The sequence below is a fragment of the Merops nubicus genome, unplaced genomic scaffold (genome assembly GCF_000691845.1).
Source record: "Merops nubicus isolate BGI_N331 unplaced genomic scaffold, ASM69184v1 scaffold12270, whole genome shotgun sequence".
NCBI lineage: Eukaryota > Metazoa > Chordata > Aves > Coraciiformes > Meropidae > Merops > Merops nubicus.
The window spans coordinates 203,004-221,400 of record NW_008583625.1 but is presented as its reverse complement, the minus strand read 5'-3'; the positions used below and the strand labels follow the sequence as shown (position 1 = coordinate 221,400).

The window sequence follows — 18,397 nt, the reverse complement described above, 5'->3', positions numbered from 1 at the left end:
GCAACAAGGTAAAGGTCCCTCATCCATAGATTTAATCTTTCTTCAGTTCAAAGCTTTCTAAGTAAAAGCAACCATCTGTACAGGACAGCTGTTGAAATCCCTCTCTTATAGGCACTGTATTGGTGCCAAAGTGAAGCTTCTTGCCCTAATATCATTGTGCCCTCATTAAAAATAAGCAGCCCAAACCCATTCTATATCATCCTTCAAATCCACTAAGCGATAGGGTAATTCCTGTTACAGCAGGAGTCTCCTGTAGCAGTCCTTTATGTAGAGCCTCAATACATAGAGCTCATTGCATTTTCAGCCAGTGTATGTTTAATAAGGAGTTGTGCTTTTTGTGACATTTAAATAGTTTTGTGAATATTGTTTTTATCAGTTAAGTCAACTAAGCTTGCATTCATTCCAATCTGTGGGCAAGTTATAGAATTACACAGTTTAAGCGACTGGTTTTTTTTGATCTCTGTAATTATTTGTTCTCTCTAAATTCTAGTCTAGAAAAGAAGAGATACGAGAAGTCAAAATAGAAAATAGTACTTGTATAAGGGCATGTATTTTCATGGAAGAATAGACTTGCACTAAGTATGTGAAAAAACCTTTTCCAGGTATTATCAAAGGGAACAAAGATAAAACAATATGTAACAGCAAATAATTGTTTTTCATATAGTTGACTTGTATTCACTTCAAAAGCATGAGAATAAGGTTCAGATACATTTAGGAATCTTTAGTGGAATTTTCTTTCAATTGCTTAATGATGCAGATGATTTTATGTACCAGAGGGGGGGGGAGGAGGGAGTGGAAGAATCAGCCTAGAACTAGAGATTTGCTTTTGTCTTTTACAATGCTTTTCTTATGTCCTTTTCTGTAGTATTCTTGTCTTCTCAAGTATCTGTCTCTGAAATCAATTTCAGATGTCAGGAAAAAAGTTAAAGATGTTGGCAGTAGTTGTCACAGATCAGACTAGGATGTCTCATTAAAGTGAGCAAAGAGAGTGCGAATCACCTTTAATTTTCAGATTGGTTGGTCTTTAATGTTAAACTGAATGTGATTGATGCCTTGCAGAGGCAGCAATATATGTACTAATATTTACTGTAACTTCTCTTAAACATCTGAAGATATAGTTCTGTGTCTACCTCATATGAATGATTTTGGTTTTCTGTGTTCTCCTTTCTTGGCTGATGGCCTCTAAAAGTGAACTTTTAGAACAAATGTAGAACAAGTCAGGCATGCCCCTGTTGTGTTGATAATATCAACTTGACAAATGTATTCTGAATTTTGCCTGCAGCCATTAAAATGGAAAGCGAAGTCGGAAGTGTTTTACGGGAGGGTTTTTTTATTGCTTGTACCAGCAAGTATTGTACTGATTTTGTCAAAGGAAAACATAATTTTTATAAAGCACTTGCCCTATTGACTCCCAACTAAAACAATATATTTTAATCCATCATCATGTTATTTTTACTGCTTCATTGTTTTATTTGTCATTATTGCACTTTTTCCGTTTACTTCTAAGCTGATATAAACTAAAGGCCAAAAGTCTAAACTAAATAAATAGTATGCTAATGCTAATTTAGGCTGACTGTTTATTAATAGGACTTGTTTTCTGTACATAATGAAGAGAAATAGAAGAGGTGGTGGTTGAACTTTGCATGCACAATTTTCATGATTTGGTTGCATATGCAGAGAAGGTCAACTCTGGTCATGCTTTTGTAACGTATACCTGTTTTATTATTTTTATTTTTATAATAAATTATATTGGAGGTACATTGTAAATATGAAGTAGAAACCATAAGCTTTTGTCATATACAAGGGATTGCCAAGAAGCATGTGTAGAGAAGTGTCTTAAGTAATATAATGTATGTTACTTTCAATTAGAAATGATAATTCTTGTTGTGAGGCTGCTGGGTTGGCCTTTGTCCAATAAACGTTTCCTGTAACCACAGAACATGTTCATTTAATGTGTTTTCACATTAAAACGGTGTCAAAAGAAGTACCTGTTGAGTATTGCTAAACAAAGAGAAAAACAACTAATTTGCTTCTTAATGAGCCAGTAATAATGTGCTAGCATTTCAGTCTGTTTACTTTTAAGTCAGACAGGGTTTCTGGTTGAGCATCTATTTCAGATCTCCTCGGTAAACAAGCCTCTTAAAAATCTATGCTAGGAAAAGACATTTTTGTAAACCACATCAATGAAAGCTCTGATTATGAAAACAGTATGAATAAAGGTATTTATGTGATAAACCCTTAAAATAATAACTGTAGGGGTTTTGGACTATTCCACTGAAAGTTAAATGGTACTTGGGCCAAACCGTTCTCTTATTTTTTGCGATTCAGGTGCTGATTCCCCTCAGAATAAGAACAGGTCCGTTACATGGGTTTTTTCCTTCTTTTTCTCTCACACCCTGTTGGGGGGTAGAAGAGTGGCAGTGCCCAGGAGGCTGCCCTGGAATGCCACTCACTGAGGTCACTGCAGCTTCGCTGTGCCGGAGGATGTGGCTCTGCCTCACAATCGGAGTTAGCAGAGCAAAGGTTTGTTTGCAGTAATGTATTAGAGCATCACTAAAGGATTACAACTGTGTTCTGGTCCACTGACCACCTCCAAAAGAGTCTCTCAAATTCTGTAGATTTGTCTGTTAAGGAAATAGCTACACGCTTCTCTTTCTGTTGTAAATATCTTTCTGATGTCTAAGAAACCATTTTCCAGGTATTTCTAGAGGATCCTATTACTGTAATTTGTACAAGTTTGTTCTGTTGTTAGAATTGGAACATTTCCATATGTTCTTCAGATAAATAATGATGTTGTAAAGCTTTTGGTTGGAAAAACAAAGTTTACGCTGACATTTTTTTTCAAAATACGAGGAATTGGAGAGTCAAGAGAGGGAGGGGAGAGTTATTTGTGAATCTCAAATAGCCCAGGCTGTTTTCCAGCTGGGTTGGCATTAAGTGTCTGGTGAAAGGTGAAGCTAACTTTGTTGATCTAGTGTCACCCATTGCTTTCCTAAACCAAGTTAATGCTCAGGTTAGACAAAGAACTGCTCTTTGTTTAAAAATAACTTGCAGTTGCCAGTCCTTTCAGAGAATGTAATTATTTCCTCTGGGGGAAAAAAGAATAACGTGCCTTATCTGCTCAAGGAAAGCATTTAGGATGCCCTTTCCTGCTTTCTTTGTCTTGCAATAATCGGCTTTTTTTAAGGAGAACATTTCTGCTATCAACATTTTTTCCACTGGTGGAGCCTGGTGAAAATAACCTCAGTCTGTATTGTCCTGTGATGCACTCCCAGTTAATGTGTGATACATCCTGGATTTGTCCCTTTCTGTGGCGGAGTTTAATAAAGGAAATTATTTTGATTAATAGCTTTTAGATTTAACAAACAATACTGTTTGGGGTTATACATCCATCTGGTCCACTTTCTAAATTGTCAGCTTGATGATGTATGTGGATGTATACAGCAGAAACATGACTAGAGGGACTTGTGAAATCCTACGGAGACTTTAGTCAGCAGATTGTTTCCCCCAGTGAGCAATTTTATAGAACTTGTAAACCCGCCCAGGGCTTACCTCTTACAGGACGCAGGAGTTCTTGTGAATCGAGGTTCAGACTTATTCCATATTCCTTTTGAATATACATCTTCATTACTGTTGGCTTGTCTAGGTTCAAAGCGAAGAGGAGAGGTTTGCTCTTCATTTGTTTAACACTGCTAAGCAGGATTTAGCAAGACTATCTGTATTTATTTGATTAGGCTCCAGCAGAAATGATCAGGTGCTTCTGAGCTGGATTGCATAAGAGCAGGATTATGAGACAGAATAATAAGTGTAACATGTAGGAGTGTGGCCGTTGTTTTCTTTGACAGCTTGTACATTATGTAGCAGTGAGATGGAACTAAGCTTTGTCTTGTGTTTCTGCAAGGAAATGTTCTGTGTTACATCTCTCAGCCCATCACTCATCGTCTTCTGATTGCAGTTTAAAGTTGGACAGAGGGGTTGCACGGGCAAAATTCCCACATTTCACTTGGGTAATATTTTTCACATCTCTTTGGGGTGACTGGAGGGGCTCACATAGAATTCTGCCAAACTTAACCAAACCAAGCTTTCCCTAAAGCAGTTGATCCCCTTTCTCTGTTATACCCATACTCCATTTAACAGTTTAGAAGAATGATTGTTGTGAAGGGAATTCTTTTCTCTTACTGAGAGAAAACACTCAAACTGTGAAGACAGTCTTCTGACTTTTCTGGTGTTAATTGGCAGTCTCATTAAAGGTATTACACTATCTTCCAAGACATGCCTTAGCTAATTTATTTTTTTCCTTTAAAAATTTTGATGCAATAGCAACTTAATCTTTTTTCCAGCCAAATTTGAGGGAAAGTTTATAAATAGTATTTTTTCTTTGGCTTAGACTCACCACCCTTTTCCTCTTACTCCTTTTTGTTACTTATTTCATAAACATGCTAATGTAACCAGTAGATGTTGCTTCTTGTTACTTCCCAAGACGATTGTCCAGGGTAATAGAACTAATGAAGCAGAGTCTACTTGGGCTTAATTTAATGGTGGTGATGCAACACAGAGAGGTGTCTTTTTATTTTCTAGTCAGATAAACTACACTAAAGTATAATTATTACATTAATTACTTGCAAAGGATAACACTTCTTCAAGTTTATATTCCTTAATCTTTTGTAAGTTTTAAAAGCTCCTTCTGATGATTATTTTTTTTTTAATGTAAAAGGACTTTCTTGTCTGTTCTGTGATTTGGACATAATATATTGTGTAATTATTACTTTTGTCCTGAGAAATCTATCCATACTAGAAGGAAAACAATATTTTCTATTTCTGTATATAATTACACATTTTATGTATATATGCTCTTTATAATAGGTTTTAACAAAGATTTTATTGATTTGCTGTTAAATACAGAGTAATATTTTTCAGTTCTTTGGAATTTCCTAATTTTGACATACTTAATGTTTTCTTTACAAATGGCACAAGTAAATAATGAATATTAATAACACTGAGCTGTATAACCCTTCAAGATGCTGAGGTGCATTGGTACTAGCTCTTAGAATGATTTGTAACTGAGTGTTTCTTTTATTGCTGTTCATAGTGTAGTGAATGCAATCTTTGAACTTGATTTACAATTTTTTTAAGCACATTAACTGTAGCATGTTTGGAAATAGTAAACTAATTATGAACTATGCTTTTTTTTTTCTTGGATCACTTAGTAGAATGCTTAGATAGAGGTACTGGGTGCTGAACATAGGAACATGATGCTTCAGTAAAAATATACTTAGTCTGGGAGGCACAATTCATTGCTCCTATATCCCATAGGATTCATAGAGTTAATATGATAGTTCTGTATGCAGAGTAATCTGCTTATGATAATTTCAAGCTTTGCTATTCAAAGCAAACCAGAAAACAAACCCAAACACCCACACAAAAAAATCCCATGCAAACGCCCAAAAAAAAAAAAGGCAAGAAGAAAACCTCTCAAACCTTGATAAAATTATGATGTTATTTTCAAAACACCATTTAAGTTCCCTCTCTGCCTAACTGGGGTTTAACCCTGTCTGACTTAAAAATAAATCTCTTATTTTTCCTTTACATATCCTTTTGATGTATGTCATCCATCAATGTTAGCAAGAACAGTAAACGCATTGATCTATTGCTACACTTGGCAAGTTAAATAACACTTTATGTAAGAAGTATTGATTTATAAAATCGAGTACATGTAATTAACATTAGAACTGTCAAAAGTTGAAAACAGTATTAACTTGCTGCTTATTTATAACCCAAAGAAAATTAAATAAAAATATCCTGACTGATAAACTAACTTGTTTTTTTGCCTTCACATTTGTCAAACCAAGTTATGTTTTTGAGTACAGTGATATGTTTCTTCCAATTCTGGCTAGAAGAAATGGTGGTTTGTCAGTATTGCTGAAAATAATTTTATAGTTTCTAAATAAATGTATTATCCTTGAGGTGGGAAAAGAATTCCACTTGGAGAGTTCTGAAAGGGTTTGGTGTAAAAGACACAGAAATAAGTGACAAAATTAGGGAAAATTCAGGTAGCCAGTTTATGTCGGGTTTTCTAACAGCCTTTGATCTGGCCTGTAATTAATGCCTGCTCTTCTGCAGGAAAACACACGAAGGTGTATCTCCCTGCTTGCAGGTAGAGTGTTATCCCGTTGTCCACACTGATTACACAGTGGGGTGCTTTGAGAGCTCTGCAAGCGTCGCTTTGGGCTTCTGTTTCTGCCTCCAGCAGTAACCAGGTGCCTGTTCCAGAGTTTGCTTAAGATGATGGGAACATTGTAGTTGAGTTCCTTTGAAATGAGATTGTTGAGGCAGACTTTATCCACGTTACAAATCTGTTTACATTTTTCAAGTTTAAAGGGCTGAAAAGAGAATTACAAGTTACATGTAAACAAAATAACAATAACAGTAAGGAGTGGGAGTTGGTATTTAACAAAGGTTTGTGCATGAATCATTTCCCCCTCAGTCCCCATCATCAAAAGAGATGTGTGTTTATAATTCTGTGGATATTCATAGCTGCTTTGCTGTTTAGAAATAATTCTGTCCTTGAAATAATAAATAGATGGCCTTACGTGGCTTTCAAGTCTGGTGGTACCTTTGCTGTGCCATTGTTGCCTCCTGCTGCACTCACGTTTCTGTTCTGGTACTTCCAGACACTTGTCAGCTGTTTACCTTTTTGATTTAATTTATCTTCTACAAAATAACCAACTGATAACGGCTCTTATACCAGGGATGAACTTGGAATGAACTTTATCTGTTCTGTTCTATTAAATGTTCTGTAAGGCTTCATCCTGCCCTCACCCTGGTGTCGTTTGGAATGTTTAGTGGATATATATATAGATGGATAGATATCAGTGTGATCAGACTGGCCCTACAGTTGGAGGTTGTAGATTATGTAGTGGCAACAGTAGCTTCCTTGCAGTTAAAATAATGAAGGAAATCTTCCTTACTTTGTTTCTATTTCTGTAAGGAAGTTGTGCCTTCTACCTGCTGTGTGCTGAGATTTAAACAGTAACAACTTATTTCCTTGGGAACTCCACAGGTCTCTGTAAACATCACTAGATATTAAGAGAATATAAAAATCATGAAGGTTATGCTTTGATATCAAATTCAGCCCAGAGAGGCTGCAGGTTTCTTCAGAGGTTTTGTTGTGACTTTCTCTTAAGATATCCTCACGACTATCTCCAAAAATAATTCTGCAGCCTTTATTTAGGGTCAACTACACTAAATGTAAAAACTTCAGCTGTGGATTCTTGTTTTTTACTTTTACAGCAGATATTCATTGAATTTATGAAACTATGAATTGTGATTGCTTTCTGATATAGAACAAACCAATATTTTTTTCCTTTTAGCCTGACTCAGCTGAAGTATTACAGGAGGTCAGAAAGTAAAACAAAAACATGAGGTGTAGGAATTAAACAGGAGAACAAAACATTAGTGGGACTTCAGGGTATTACATCAGGAGCTTTTTGAGGCTCAGTTAAAATGATATTGGCTTCCCCCCCCCCCCCCCTGTTGGCTGGTCTTCTAAAGAAATCAATTTTAAGAAAAGAATCCTATGGTTGTATGTGGGAAAATCTTTTTCAGTGTATTTGAGGATAACGAAGAGAGTTTTATGTAGATATTTAAACAACATTACTGACTGCTATCTTTTTCTGTCAGAATCTAGGTCCAGTAAAAATTTTTTTGTCCTTCTGTGGGCCCTTCCTCTTTCAGTTCTGTTTTGAATGTTTCTAACAAAACCTGAGAAATCTTGTCTTCAAGAAGCGTTCCTGTAGTGGCTTTTAAATAGATGACAGTGTTAGGGAATAGATTTTATGACTGCAAAGAGTGGTTTATGTTTAAGGACTTCTAAACAACTGATAATAGTAAGATTTTCTTTTTTATCATACAAAAAAGCAGCTGTAGCTTTTTTCTGCTGTCTCAGCCTAGCATGCAAATATTTTTGTGGTTTTAAAGCTGTTTGTATTGAAAAAGTGAAAAAGGCTAAGTTATACAACTGGAAATGTTTGTGCCTTAAAACAAGGTAGAAAGGTTGGAAATAATAGAACATACTTTTCTGTAGCAAGTCATTTTGTGGTGTGTGTCTTAGGATTGTAGAAGTTTCTAAGGGAATGAATTGTGATGTTTGTTCTTTTAGAGAATACTATGAATTAGTCAAGACTTGGGGAAAACATTTGATCTGGTTACATCAAGAAAGGAGGAGTTTAAAAGCAAAATGGAATCTGCAGTACCACTTAGATATTGCTGAGATGGAAAACTGATGCTTCAATTAAAAAAAAAAAAAAAGGAATTTTTAATTATATCTACTTAACTGTCAGTGTGAAGCGCTCGTTCATGCCACATGGGACTCCTATTCTCTTCAGTTGTTGAAAGCTAGTCATAACTATACATTACAGAATGTTTAGTTTTCCTCTTGGGATACTGTGCAACAGGTATGCAATCTTACATTCAATATTTCTTCCATCCAAATCAAATATATGATTGGCAATTACCCAATAACTGACTTGCCAATTAGTTGTTTGACCTATTTGAGGCTAAAAATGTTACCCATTGAAATCTTGTCTCCCACTGACTGTGCATTTAAAAGAAATAAATGTCACTTATTCTAGAAATATGTAGGCTTTCTCACAGAATTTGCAGAGTTCTAAAACAATTTAATTCCATCCCCCAATTAAAGCTTTAAAAGCACTATCTGTCACCCTCAACTGATACTGTATTTGCATTTAGAGATGATAGTAGAGGTATCCAAGAAGCAGATTATCCTTATCTATAGGAGGGCAAAAATGGGTAGTGTGAGCTCATTTATTTGACTTATGAAATTGAGAAAGACTGATTTAAATACAATTGCTTCAGTATTATTCCAGTATAAACTCAGATATTGTCTTTAATAGAAGTTCAGGAAATCCACTTTAAAGGAATGCTTTATACCATTGTGTGAAAATTCTTAACTATGGCAGTATATTTGAAAAATAACCTGATATTTTAATGAAATATTCACTATGATGCATAAGTCCTTTCAAATCCAGGCTTAGAATGAGGTAGTAAAATGCAATTTAAATTTAATTGTTGTACTTGATGATTTATGTCACACTTCCAACCAAGAAAATTTGAATCTCAAATATCCAATATTTTGGGCAGAATAGCCTTCCTGCAAATCAATACAGTTAAAGTGACTGAATGCTCTAATGTATGTTTGACATTGTTGACAGTTTATGAATAGATCATATACCAACTTCCACAGCATCTCACCAATGCATTTTGGAAGGTTTGAGTTCAAAAGAAGATTGATTCAAATACATCTGAGTTCAACCTGGCTTCCTGGTACATTTCCTAAGATTTACTATGTAATAATTTTAAATTCTTATGCCACATAAGCTATCGAAGTTCATTTCCACAAGAGAATACAACTTGCATCCAGAGCTAGCTTGTGTATGCTTGTGTGTCAGAAACTAAGATAATAAGATTAAAAGGTCCATTTGAAAAAAAAGAAAAAGAGAAAAATATTTTTTTTTTGTGTTCAAGTTGGGAATATGAAGAAAATGGTCCTGATTCCCCAGAAGGTTTCAGTTATCAGCTGTCAATCAGTACAGAGCAGCTCATACTCAACTCCGTGTGCTCTGGAGCATCAGCCTGTGAAAGTCCCAGCTGAACTGTACTCTGTTCTTGACAGGATTCTGCTCTCCATAGTTGTACCTACTTTCTTTGGATTACTGAAAAGATTCTTCCTGTCTTTAGTTTAGGTTTCTTGGTTCTAGTTTCCTGTTTAGTTTAACTGTACTTTAGTATTATGTATCCAATCCCCTAGACGGATCTTTCAGAATACTCTTTATGGCAGTTATCATTAACCTACCTGAAGATGGCTCACATCCCTTTTCCTTGCAAACAGTGAGAGCAAAAGTGTTTCTATATTGTTTCTCTTCTGGGCTGATTGTTCAGCCTCTGTATGTAATTTATTTATCTAGTCACATTTTCCTGGAACATTCCTCTGAGACAGTCTGTTTATTTTTCTGTGTCAGTTGATTGTAGATTTTGAAATGCATAGGAAGAAAAGTTGATGTGCATGGTGCTCTGACTAGGGACTAATAAGCTAAAATCAATATAGGTGTGTCTTTTAATAAACCAGTTGAATTTTTGTTTGGGTTTATTGAAAAATGTATCTCAGTCAAAAATTTGTTTTCAGTATCATATTTGTTAGGTGAATCAAATGATGGAAGGACAGCTACTCTAATGACATTTGTTAGTGATTGAGCTGTATTTGCTGTGACTCCCCGATTTATGAACAGGTTAATCTACTTTTAATACTCAATATTGGCTCATCTAACAATGATTTAAAAGTAGAGGTGCATAACAGACAAATAGCAATGACAGCTGGGATCTCTGACCTGTTCTCTTTCTACATTATCCTTCCTCTGAGTGCTTTGAGTTCAGGACTACAGTGACTGATTTTCTTAAGAAGTCAGCATGTGATTTTACCTGTAACTGTTGGTATCCAACATTTCTGGAGAAAAAAATGCGGAGATATTAACAGGGTATTTGTGGTGTGTTGTGATGATGTGGTACTTCTCTGGAGTGTGATAACTTTCCTTTTCTCAGTAGGATAGAGGTGTTGAAGATCAAATTGCATCTTTAATTAAAATACATGAATTCCTGAGAAGCAGGACTGCAAGACTGCTTTCAAGATCTTGTAGCACCCTCTAGTAACTGAAAGATCTATTTAATCTGTCTTGACTTCATGCATTTTACAAATGTGAGCTATTAGATGGCTAAAGAATCATTAGCCAAACTTTATTGGTGTGTTTATTAGCGGGTATGTTTGAGGTCCCTGAGCTTCTGAAGTCATGCTTGCTCACGCTGTGCTCACGAGTTCAGGTTCCCTTGGTTAAGTAACAGGTAGCAGCTCTTGCAATTTTTGTTTTCATTCCACTCAGTTCAAAGCTGTACAGTCAGACTGTTTTCTCCTCTTACAGATTGTGTTTGTGAGTTTGTTGCCTGAACACAATTTTCAGGGAGAATAGAGCATGAGTGAGCTCTCAGCTTTTCTGTGATGCATCGTCTGCTAGGGCTGGGGAGAAGCCCAAAGTAGATCACAACTGCATGCAGCACCATTTTTTTTTTTTTTTTCTATTTAAATGTCAGCATTAATCCAACAAAAGTGTATAGGCATTGTTGAATTGGGTCCTGAAACTATATTTTGAGATAAAATCCATCTGAGCTTTGCATGTACCAAAGAAAGAAAATAGATGAGCTAACCTGGCAGGAAGGAATGAAACTCTCACAGTTTAATGATGCACAAAAGCAAGGCAGACCTGTTTTGGAGCAAATTTCCAGATCATTTTGGCATATGCAATCCTGTTTTTTTTCTTGAGATTTACATAAAAATATACCTGTACTATCCTTTTAATGACACCAGTCAGGATGTTAGTGAGTTTGGTATGCAGATGCAATGAAAATTTATATAACCTGTATGTATGTGGCAACAGATTGGCACCTTGCCCTTTAACTCCTCCTTGCAACTCAGATAATTTTAAAACTATTATTAAATTTATTTTTGAATCAGCAAAGCTGAAGAGCCAGGGAGGCTGGAGGTGTTAACACATTTAACATTTAGAAGAAAGTAACAGTGTATAGTGTGGATGCTTGCTGCTTTTTTTTCTTTTTCTGTAGGCAGAAAACTATTTTAGGTAAGAATATTAATTCCAGTATTTTATTATTCCTCTTTCTAGGACTCAGGCTTTTTATGAACTTTTTGCTCCATCCTTCGAGATAATAAAACCTGAGCCTCTCTAGTGGCTTCTAAACCTTTGATTGGCCAAGGTTAGCCTTATGGTGAGCCCTTCCTGTATTTAATTAACGAAGTGCAAGTATCTCATACCTATTAAATGACCCCCTTGTATCTTCCATTCTTTAGCCAGTTATTCCTTTTCTACAATTTTCTTTCTGAGACGGCTTTCATTTTTCCTGCCAGTTTTCCTGGGGTGCTCTGTAACAACCAAACTTGTCCCTGTAGGTCTCGTTTAAAATTCAGCTTTCCATTACAGTTGAAAGATGTGAAGCTTAGGGTGCAGCACTGGTTTGATCTTGGGGCTGAGGTACGAGCAGCACTGTGCCACAGAAGTGCCAAAGTCATCAAAGCTTTACTGCTACCTCTCTTCATGGGATCCTAGCTTGGTATTTTATTTTCATTTCTCCTTTCAGTGACTATTTAGTGAGCTCTGATTACATAATTGAATTTGATAAACTGATGGTATGTGATTGATGAGAAAGTCGGGAATAAAAGATTAGAAGATAAAATTACTTCAAGGGTTTAAGTAAATCTTCTAGAGAGCTGGGGTAATTTATAAACCATGCTATATTCTTTGTAAAAATATTCCCATAGGTCTATTAAATTTTAGCTTCTACCAGAATTGGATTGTGTTTTGAGAATCATTTTCATGTAATACCAGCTTGATTGTGCTACTTTAAATGGGAGATAGCTCTGAGTGGGTTGCAGCATCACTGGGTTTGGAATATTTGAGGCAGAAATGTAAGGCTGAACGACAGATCTGTGGGCAGCAGTCTTTGTCTTTCAGATAAACCATTTTTTCTTGGAAAGACGTAAGTTAGAAGGAATAAGTGAATAATTCAGAGTGAAATAATGAAGGAGGTTATACTGCTTGAGTCTTTAAATCATTGAAACACAGGATCAACAAATTACTCTCCTAGACCTTTATAGTGCAGATACCAGTTTCATTGGACTCTCCCCGAACGACTCGGCTGTCATCAGGAAGGAACAGTTTAATCAGCTCATTTCATGAGCCTCTCTATATTTGCAGGTAAATATCATTTTTAGGGGACTTGGTACGAATCCTTTCAATTCACCAACTGGACTCTCTTATGACCCCTTCTCCATCACGACTCCCTGCCACTGGCCTCTTCATCTCCAGGGGAAGCCTGACACCTTTAGTCTTGCAAGGGTAGAACGTGTGTAATAGTTTTAAACTATTGCTTGAAGATGATGTGGTGTGGTGTGGTTTTTTTTTTTTAATTGCTTTGTTTGTTTTATTTTTCTGCAGAAATAACTGTATCTTTCCCAAGTTAAATTCTAAAAACTAGGGAGGCAATTTCTCAATACAAATCATCAAATGTGTATGCAGCTGATGTTCAGCTTTATAGCCAATCGTAACAAATAGTTTGGCAGCAGTCAACCTGTGACTCCTCGACCACACTCAGCTGAAGTGCAGCTGCTGCCCTGGCTCTGGACAATTAGGCTGATAAAGAGTCTGTGTTGCCATGTGGTCTGTGAAGTAACAAAAATTCCCTGATAAGAGGGAAAAAGAAAGATAAAAGATTAGAGAGTTGGACATCACCAGGCCAAGCTGTGCACCCACTGCCATCCCAAACTGGAGTGGGACCCTAGAGCACCTTGAAAGCCACTGGCACCCCTTGCCTTGAGCTCCTTCCCTGATGAGTTTGGTTGCTGTCTATCAGCTGTTAAAGATTATAGCACGTGACCTCTGGATTCAACAATTTCACACAACCTTGAGTAATACATGAGGTCACTTCCCCATAACCTGTAAAAGGTGGCTTAAACTCTTTAAATAGCACAAATGAAAATACCTGAGCTTAATCTGAAGTAAGTTTTGAAAGAAAGATTAGCAATGTAACTGAACGTTTAGGTGCACTGGGACAACATTAGCATCAATCTCTTTTTCAGTATTTTATATATAAAAGACACAGAGTACACTCCTAAAAAGCAGAGTGCTGTAGTGTCTACCTATTAAATATTATACCATATTTTGTATTAAATCTCTGACTTTGAATGTAACATATATTTTATATATATATACACCTAAACATGTTACTTTTGATTATGGAAGGTATTTCTAAACTTCTGAGGTTAAGTCTGTAGTTCCTACATAGTTAGAAGTAGAAATTTGAAGTGTGAAAACCTTAATCTTTCAGAGGTGAGGAGGGGTGGGTCTCCAGCAGCTGTAGACTTGTAATCAATCTGCATTGAGCAAAGCTTTGACAATGCATGAGTTGAGACCTTTGCTTAGAGTATTTTAAGCATTTGTGATCCATGGGAAAAAGAGTTTGAGACCACATATGACACTTGAACATTACTGAAGTACCTTAATTTGAAATATTAGTGGTTTCATGAAATAAAATGTAACACTTTTTGGTTGGCAATAATGTTGAAAAACACATTACTCTTGTGATTTTGTCAGTTGTGTGTTTTTTTTTTTTCTAAACTCTTTTTTTTTTTTCCTCTATCAAAATTCTTCATTTACCCTGAGACTTCTCCTGCTGTGATAATCATTTCTATCCAAGATTACTCTTCTGGTTTCTATTCAAGAAATAATAAAAAAAAAAGCTTTGAGTGGATTTAATCTTCACAGAGAAGAGGGGGGGAAAAAAACCCAATGGGGCTGTTCACTGCCTGCCACAGCAGACAGTGATGAAAATCTCATACAGTAAACATGGACAGCAGCTTGGCTGAGTGGGCACTTCTAAATAAGTACCAAGGACTAAGGTTATCAAGATCTTGTGAATTCTGCCTCTAAAGATAAACCAGTTATGAAAGTAGCAGCATAAGTCTTAACTACTGAATCATGTTGCCTCTTGTTTTGTGATGACCACTTTGAGAAGAAATGAGCCAAGTATGAGTAGCTTACACTGTGGTCACTTCAATAGCTTATAAAATCATCTTCTCTTTGTATTTCAGATGATGTTGCACCATACTTCAAGACTGAACCAGGCTTGCCCCAGATACACTTGGAGGGAAATCGACTCGTCCTTACGTGCCTTGCCGAAGGCAGCTGGCCCTTGGAATTTAAGTGGTTACACAATGACAGTGAAATAACCACCTACTCCAGTGAATACAAGTAAATAAAAACTATATAATAGCTTTCTCTTAAGTGTAATTGCAAAAAAATCCCAAAACAAACACCACCACTCCCCCAAAATCCCCAGATTTTCAAACCAGCTATGTAGATACTGATATATTGACAGTGGGTTTTGCCATAAAAGAAGACTATTTTGTAAACAAAGTAGATCTCTGTGAGAGAATCTTGTTTGTTAAAAATGCTATTACACACTTCAAAACAAGGGTCATAACATAGATTTCTTTTTTTTTTTAAAGTGTCAAAAATGCATTTTCCTAGAGATTTAACCTTACATGCATTTGTAACAAATAACTGTCATATTCCTTAGCTAAATGTTAGGTATGATGTTCTACTCACCCTTGAAGAAAGCTAAGCTCAGTGGGCTGCTCTTTTCCATAAGGTCTAGAAGAATAAGATCTGTCTTAAATTGCACATGAAGCTTCTGGATTCACTTCTGAAAATTAATGTGAAAATTAATCTTTAACAAACTGTTCTTCTATGATTATGCACTTTGCTCCCAGGACCTCACTGGCTCCCTCCCCATTCCACAAGACATCCCATCAAGCCAGAATAAAACCATACTGTCCCTAATCAGAGCTACATTTTGCTGATAGGCAGCAGATGGCTGGCCAAATATCAAAGCATAAACCAGCCAAGTTTTGTCTGCTTTTCTTTAATGGGAGCATTAACTGGATCTCCCTTATCCAACTGGCAATTTCTATAATCTTATAGAAATTTAATATTTATGAAACTTATTTGTTACTTTCAAATTTTGTTGAAATTATCTAGTGAATTCAGAAGTTAGATAGATATGTGACAGACAGAGCCCCTGTGTAACGCCTGGATCTTTAGCAAACCACACAAAATGCTACACTTGGGTGATTATGTTGCTTGAAGTGGGGAAAAGTTGTGCTCCATCATTATAGACAGAAATTGCAGTATAGATTAGTCTAAAAATGCAGATCATGACATAAATGTAGCTTCTATCACAATGGTAGTCCATTCTCAAAGATTATCAAAATTGTAACAGAAAATTAGTTCTGTTTTCAATATTCTTTACATTTACAGAGCAGTAGAGAAAAAAAGTCCCTTAAACAACATTTTAAAATCTTTTTTGGCCATTTAGCACAAAGTATTTAGCCACTATGTTTCCAATGAAACATATGAATGTTCTATGTGAACTTTCCTTGAATTTAAAGACTTTTGATTTTGATGAGACCACTTAGTCCTGAGTAATTGCATCTATTAATTGTTGCCTTCAGGTATCTGATAGCTCAAAATGAGACATACACATGTAGAAGAGATTTGTGAATACTTTCTAGAAAATAAAAATAAATTCTAGTAGCACAATTAATCACAGAAGGTTATAGCATCACTTTGTGTCAACGTGACCTGTTTTGATCAATAACAGCAGAGTCTGTTGTAGTTTCATGGTAGAAGGAGCTGACAACAGCTCTTAACCATGTAAGATGCTGAGAATGTAAGACAAAGAAATGGCCTGGGAGGACAAAACACATCAACATGGAATCAACAAAAAGCAAAGGTTACAACTCAAGCTTTGTAGATGTTGTAGTTGCTGAGAGACTTACTGATACTGGCAGAAACCTGAAAAAGAACATGTGCATTTTGAAACTAAGATCAGAATGCAATGTATTTCTTAAATAAGTATACATCCAAATTCAAAATTATAATTTTACTGTGTATTGCAGTATAAGTTACAAGCAGTGTATTGGAACACTTTTCCCAGGCTGTATTTTATATTTCCCAGGATTTTGTTTCTATAGAAATGCAAAGCTTTAAGCTTCCAAAAAGGATTATGTGGCACAGGTGCGTTAGGATGAATGAAAGGAAGGGAAAGATATGCTTAGAAATAAAAATTCCAGTAGCAAAATTTAAACTTTGACCCCATAATAGTTTGCTCTGCAGTTCTCTTGGGTAAATACGGTGTTGAAATTCATGAATCTTTCCTATGTAAGTGACTTCTGCTGCAATTTGAATCATCAATCAAAGATTTTTGGTAATTGGTATTACTTAGTGTGTCTCAGTTAAAGTAATGTCTCTATTTTAACAGGCTGAAAATATTCAAAGCTTATAATAACACACCAAGTGAGTAAAGAACTAATTGGAGTCTTTGCATTTTGACACTGGTGACCCTGAATGAACAGCTTTTCTTTGTGTAACCATGCTGATGATGTGCACAGCCTGGCTTTTACAGTGATTGTGCATACACTACTTTGTATTAAGAATTTATGAAACAACCTTATAAATTCTTTGTGATCTGAGATACACGTAATGAAAACAAATCAATAGTGCTGACTGCAGTTGTAATTTTTGTTATGTTTTATCTTTAAAGTTCAGACAGGGACTTTTTTTTTTTAAGTTTACTTTCTTTTGAATTAATTTCTTAACCAGGTGTGTCTTCCATATTTGCTGTGTGGCCTTGAGATGTTAATTTTACTTTAAGTTAAGAAACTAAGGTTATGTTTAAGCAGCAGTACACTTTCCTCCCAAACTACTTAAAAGTATCTTATCTAATAAAATGTGTTTGGTTTTAGTTCTGTCTTCACAATTTTAGCTATTAAAAGTCTGTGGCCTATAGGTTCACTTTTAACTCTTAGAGCATTTAAAATTGAAATGAGGGGGTAAATTTGAAATTGGGAATGAAACCTAAGCCTTAGCTAGCATTTCTCCTTAGCTGTTTGATGACCACTTCATCCTTTAACTTGTTGCAGTCCCGGTGATGGAGCATGTTATGCTCTGGAAGACTTCCCTTGAAGCTTTCTGTCATGCTTGTCACTTTACATCTTTTATGGAACCTTTTTGAACAGCCAGTTCCTGGCCGACTGTACCATTCAAAACAGAGAAACTGTCTGGTCTGACTTTTAAAGTACTTGCACAGATCCCCAGAAAACTTAAGTAGCCTCCTGGCATCTATGCAATGGGAAGGTCTTCTATCTTGAAAGTCAGAGTGTAGACAAAAATAAAGCAAAATCATGTCTTGTCACTGTAAAAGAATTGTATTAACCTTTGATTTATGTTCATTCCATGGAAGAAAATATTGTTTTGAAACCCCTCTTACATATCAGAAAATAAGTAGAATGGTAAAAGCATAGCAGAAAAAGCAGTATTTGGACTGTCAGGTCGATAGAAAAGTATAATTTAAAAAAAATGATCAGACATATCAGGTGCATAAAAACTGTTTAAAACAGTAAACACAGAATTAGAACTTTCATGAGTATTTATCTCTTGCCAAGTTTGTAATTTTCAAGTTAGTCTCACATAATATAAATATGTTTTATACATTCTAGCGTTTTTGTTTTTGTTTTTTAAGCTTTTATTATTTAATTATTCTCATTTTGCTTTGCATACCTGCACATTGTTAAATAGTAGGTCCACTGAGAAGCCAGCTGCTCAGCAGGCTTGGGCTGTCTCAGAATTTTCAGGATAGATAGGATTTTCACTGTAAACTTTAAAAAGATTTTTATTTTCTTCAGGCAACAGAGTAAGAATGG

The 18,397-nt window shown here is 35.7% G+C and overlaps 1 protein-coding gene across 1 annotated transcript in view; it reads left to right on the top strand.

Annotated features, from left to right (window-relative positions):
* LOC103774139 (protein sidekick-1-like) overlaps positions 1 to 18,397 on the top strand; it is a gene marked incomplete at both ends in the record, with an annotated part of 264,514 nt that overhangs the window by 43,120 nt on the left and 202,997 nt on the right. Inside the window, one exon of the mRNA XM_008941529.1 lies at positions 14,726 to 14,885. Coding sequence (XP_008939777.1) covers positions 14,726 to 14,885 — 160 coding nt within the window. The remainder of the gene's footprint in view (positions 1 to 14,725; positions 14,886 to 18,397) is intronic.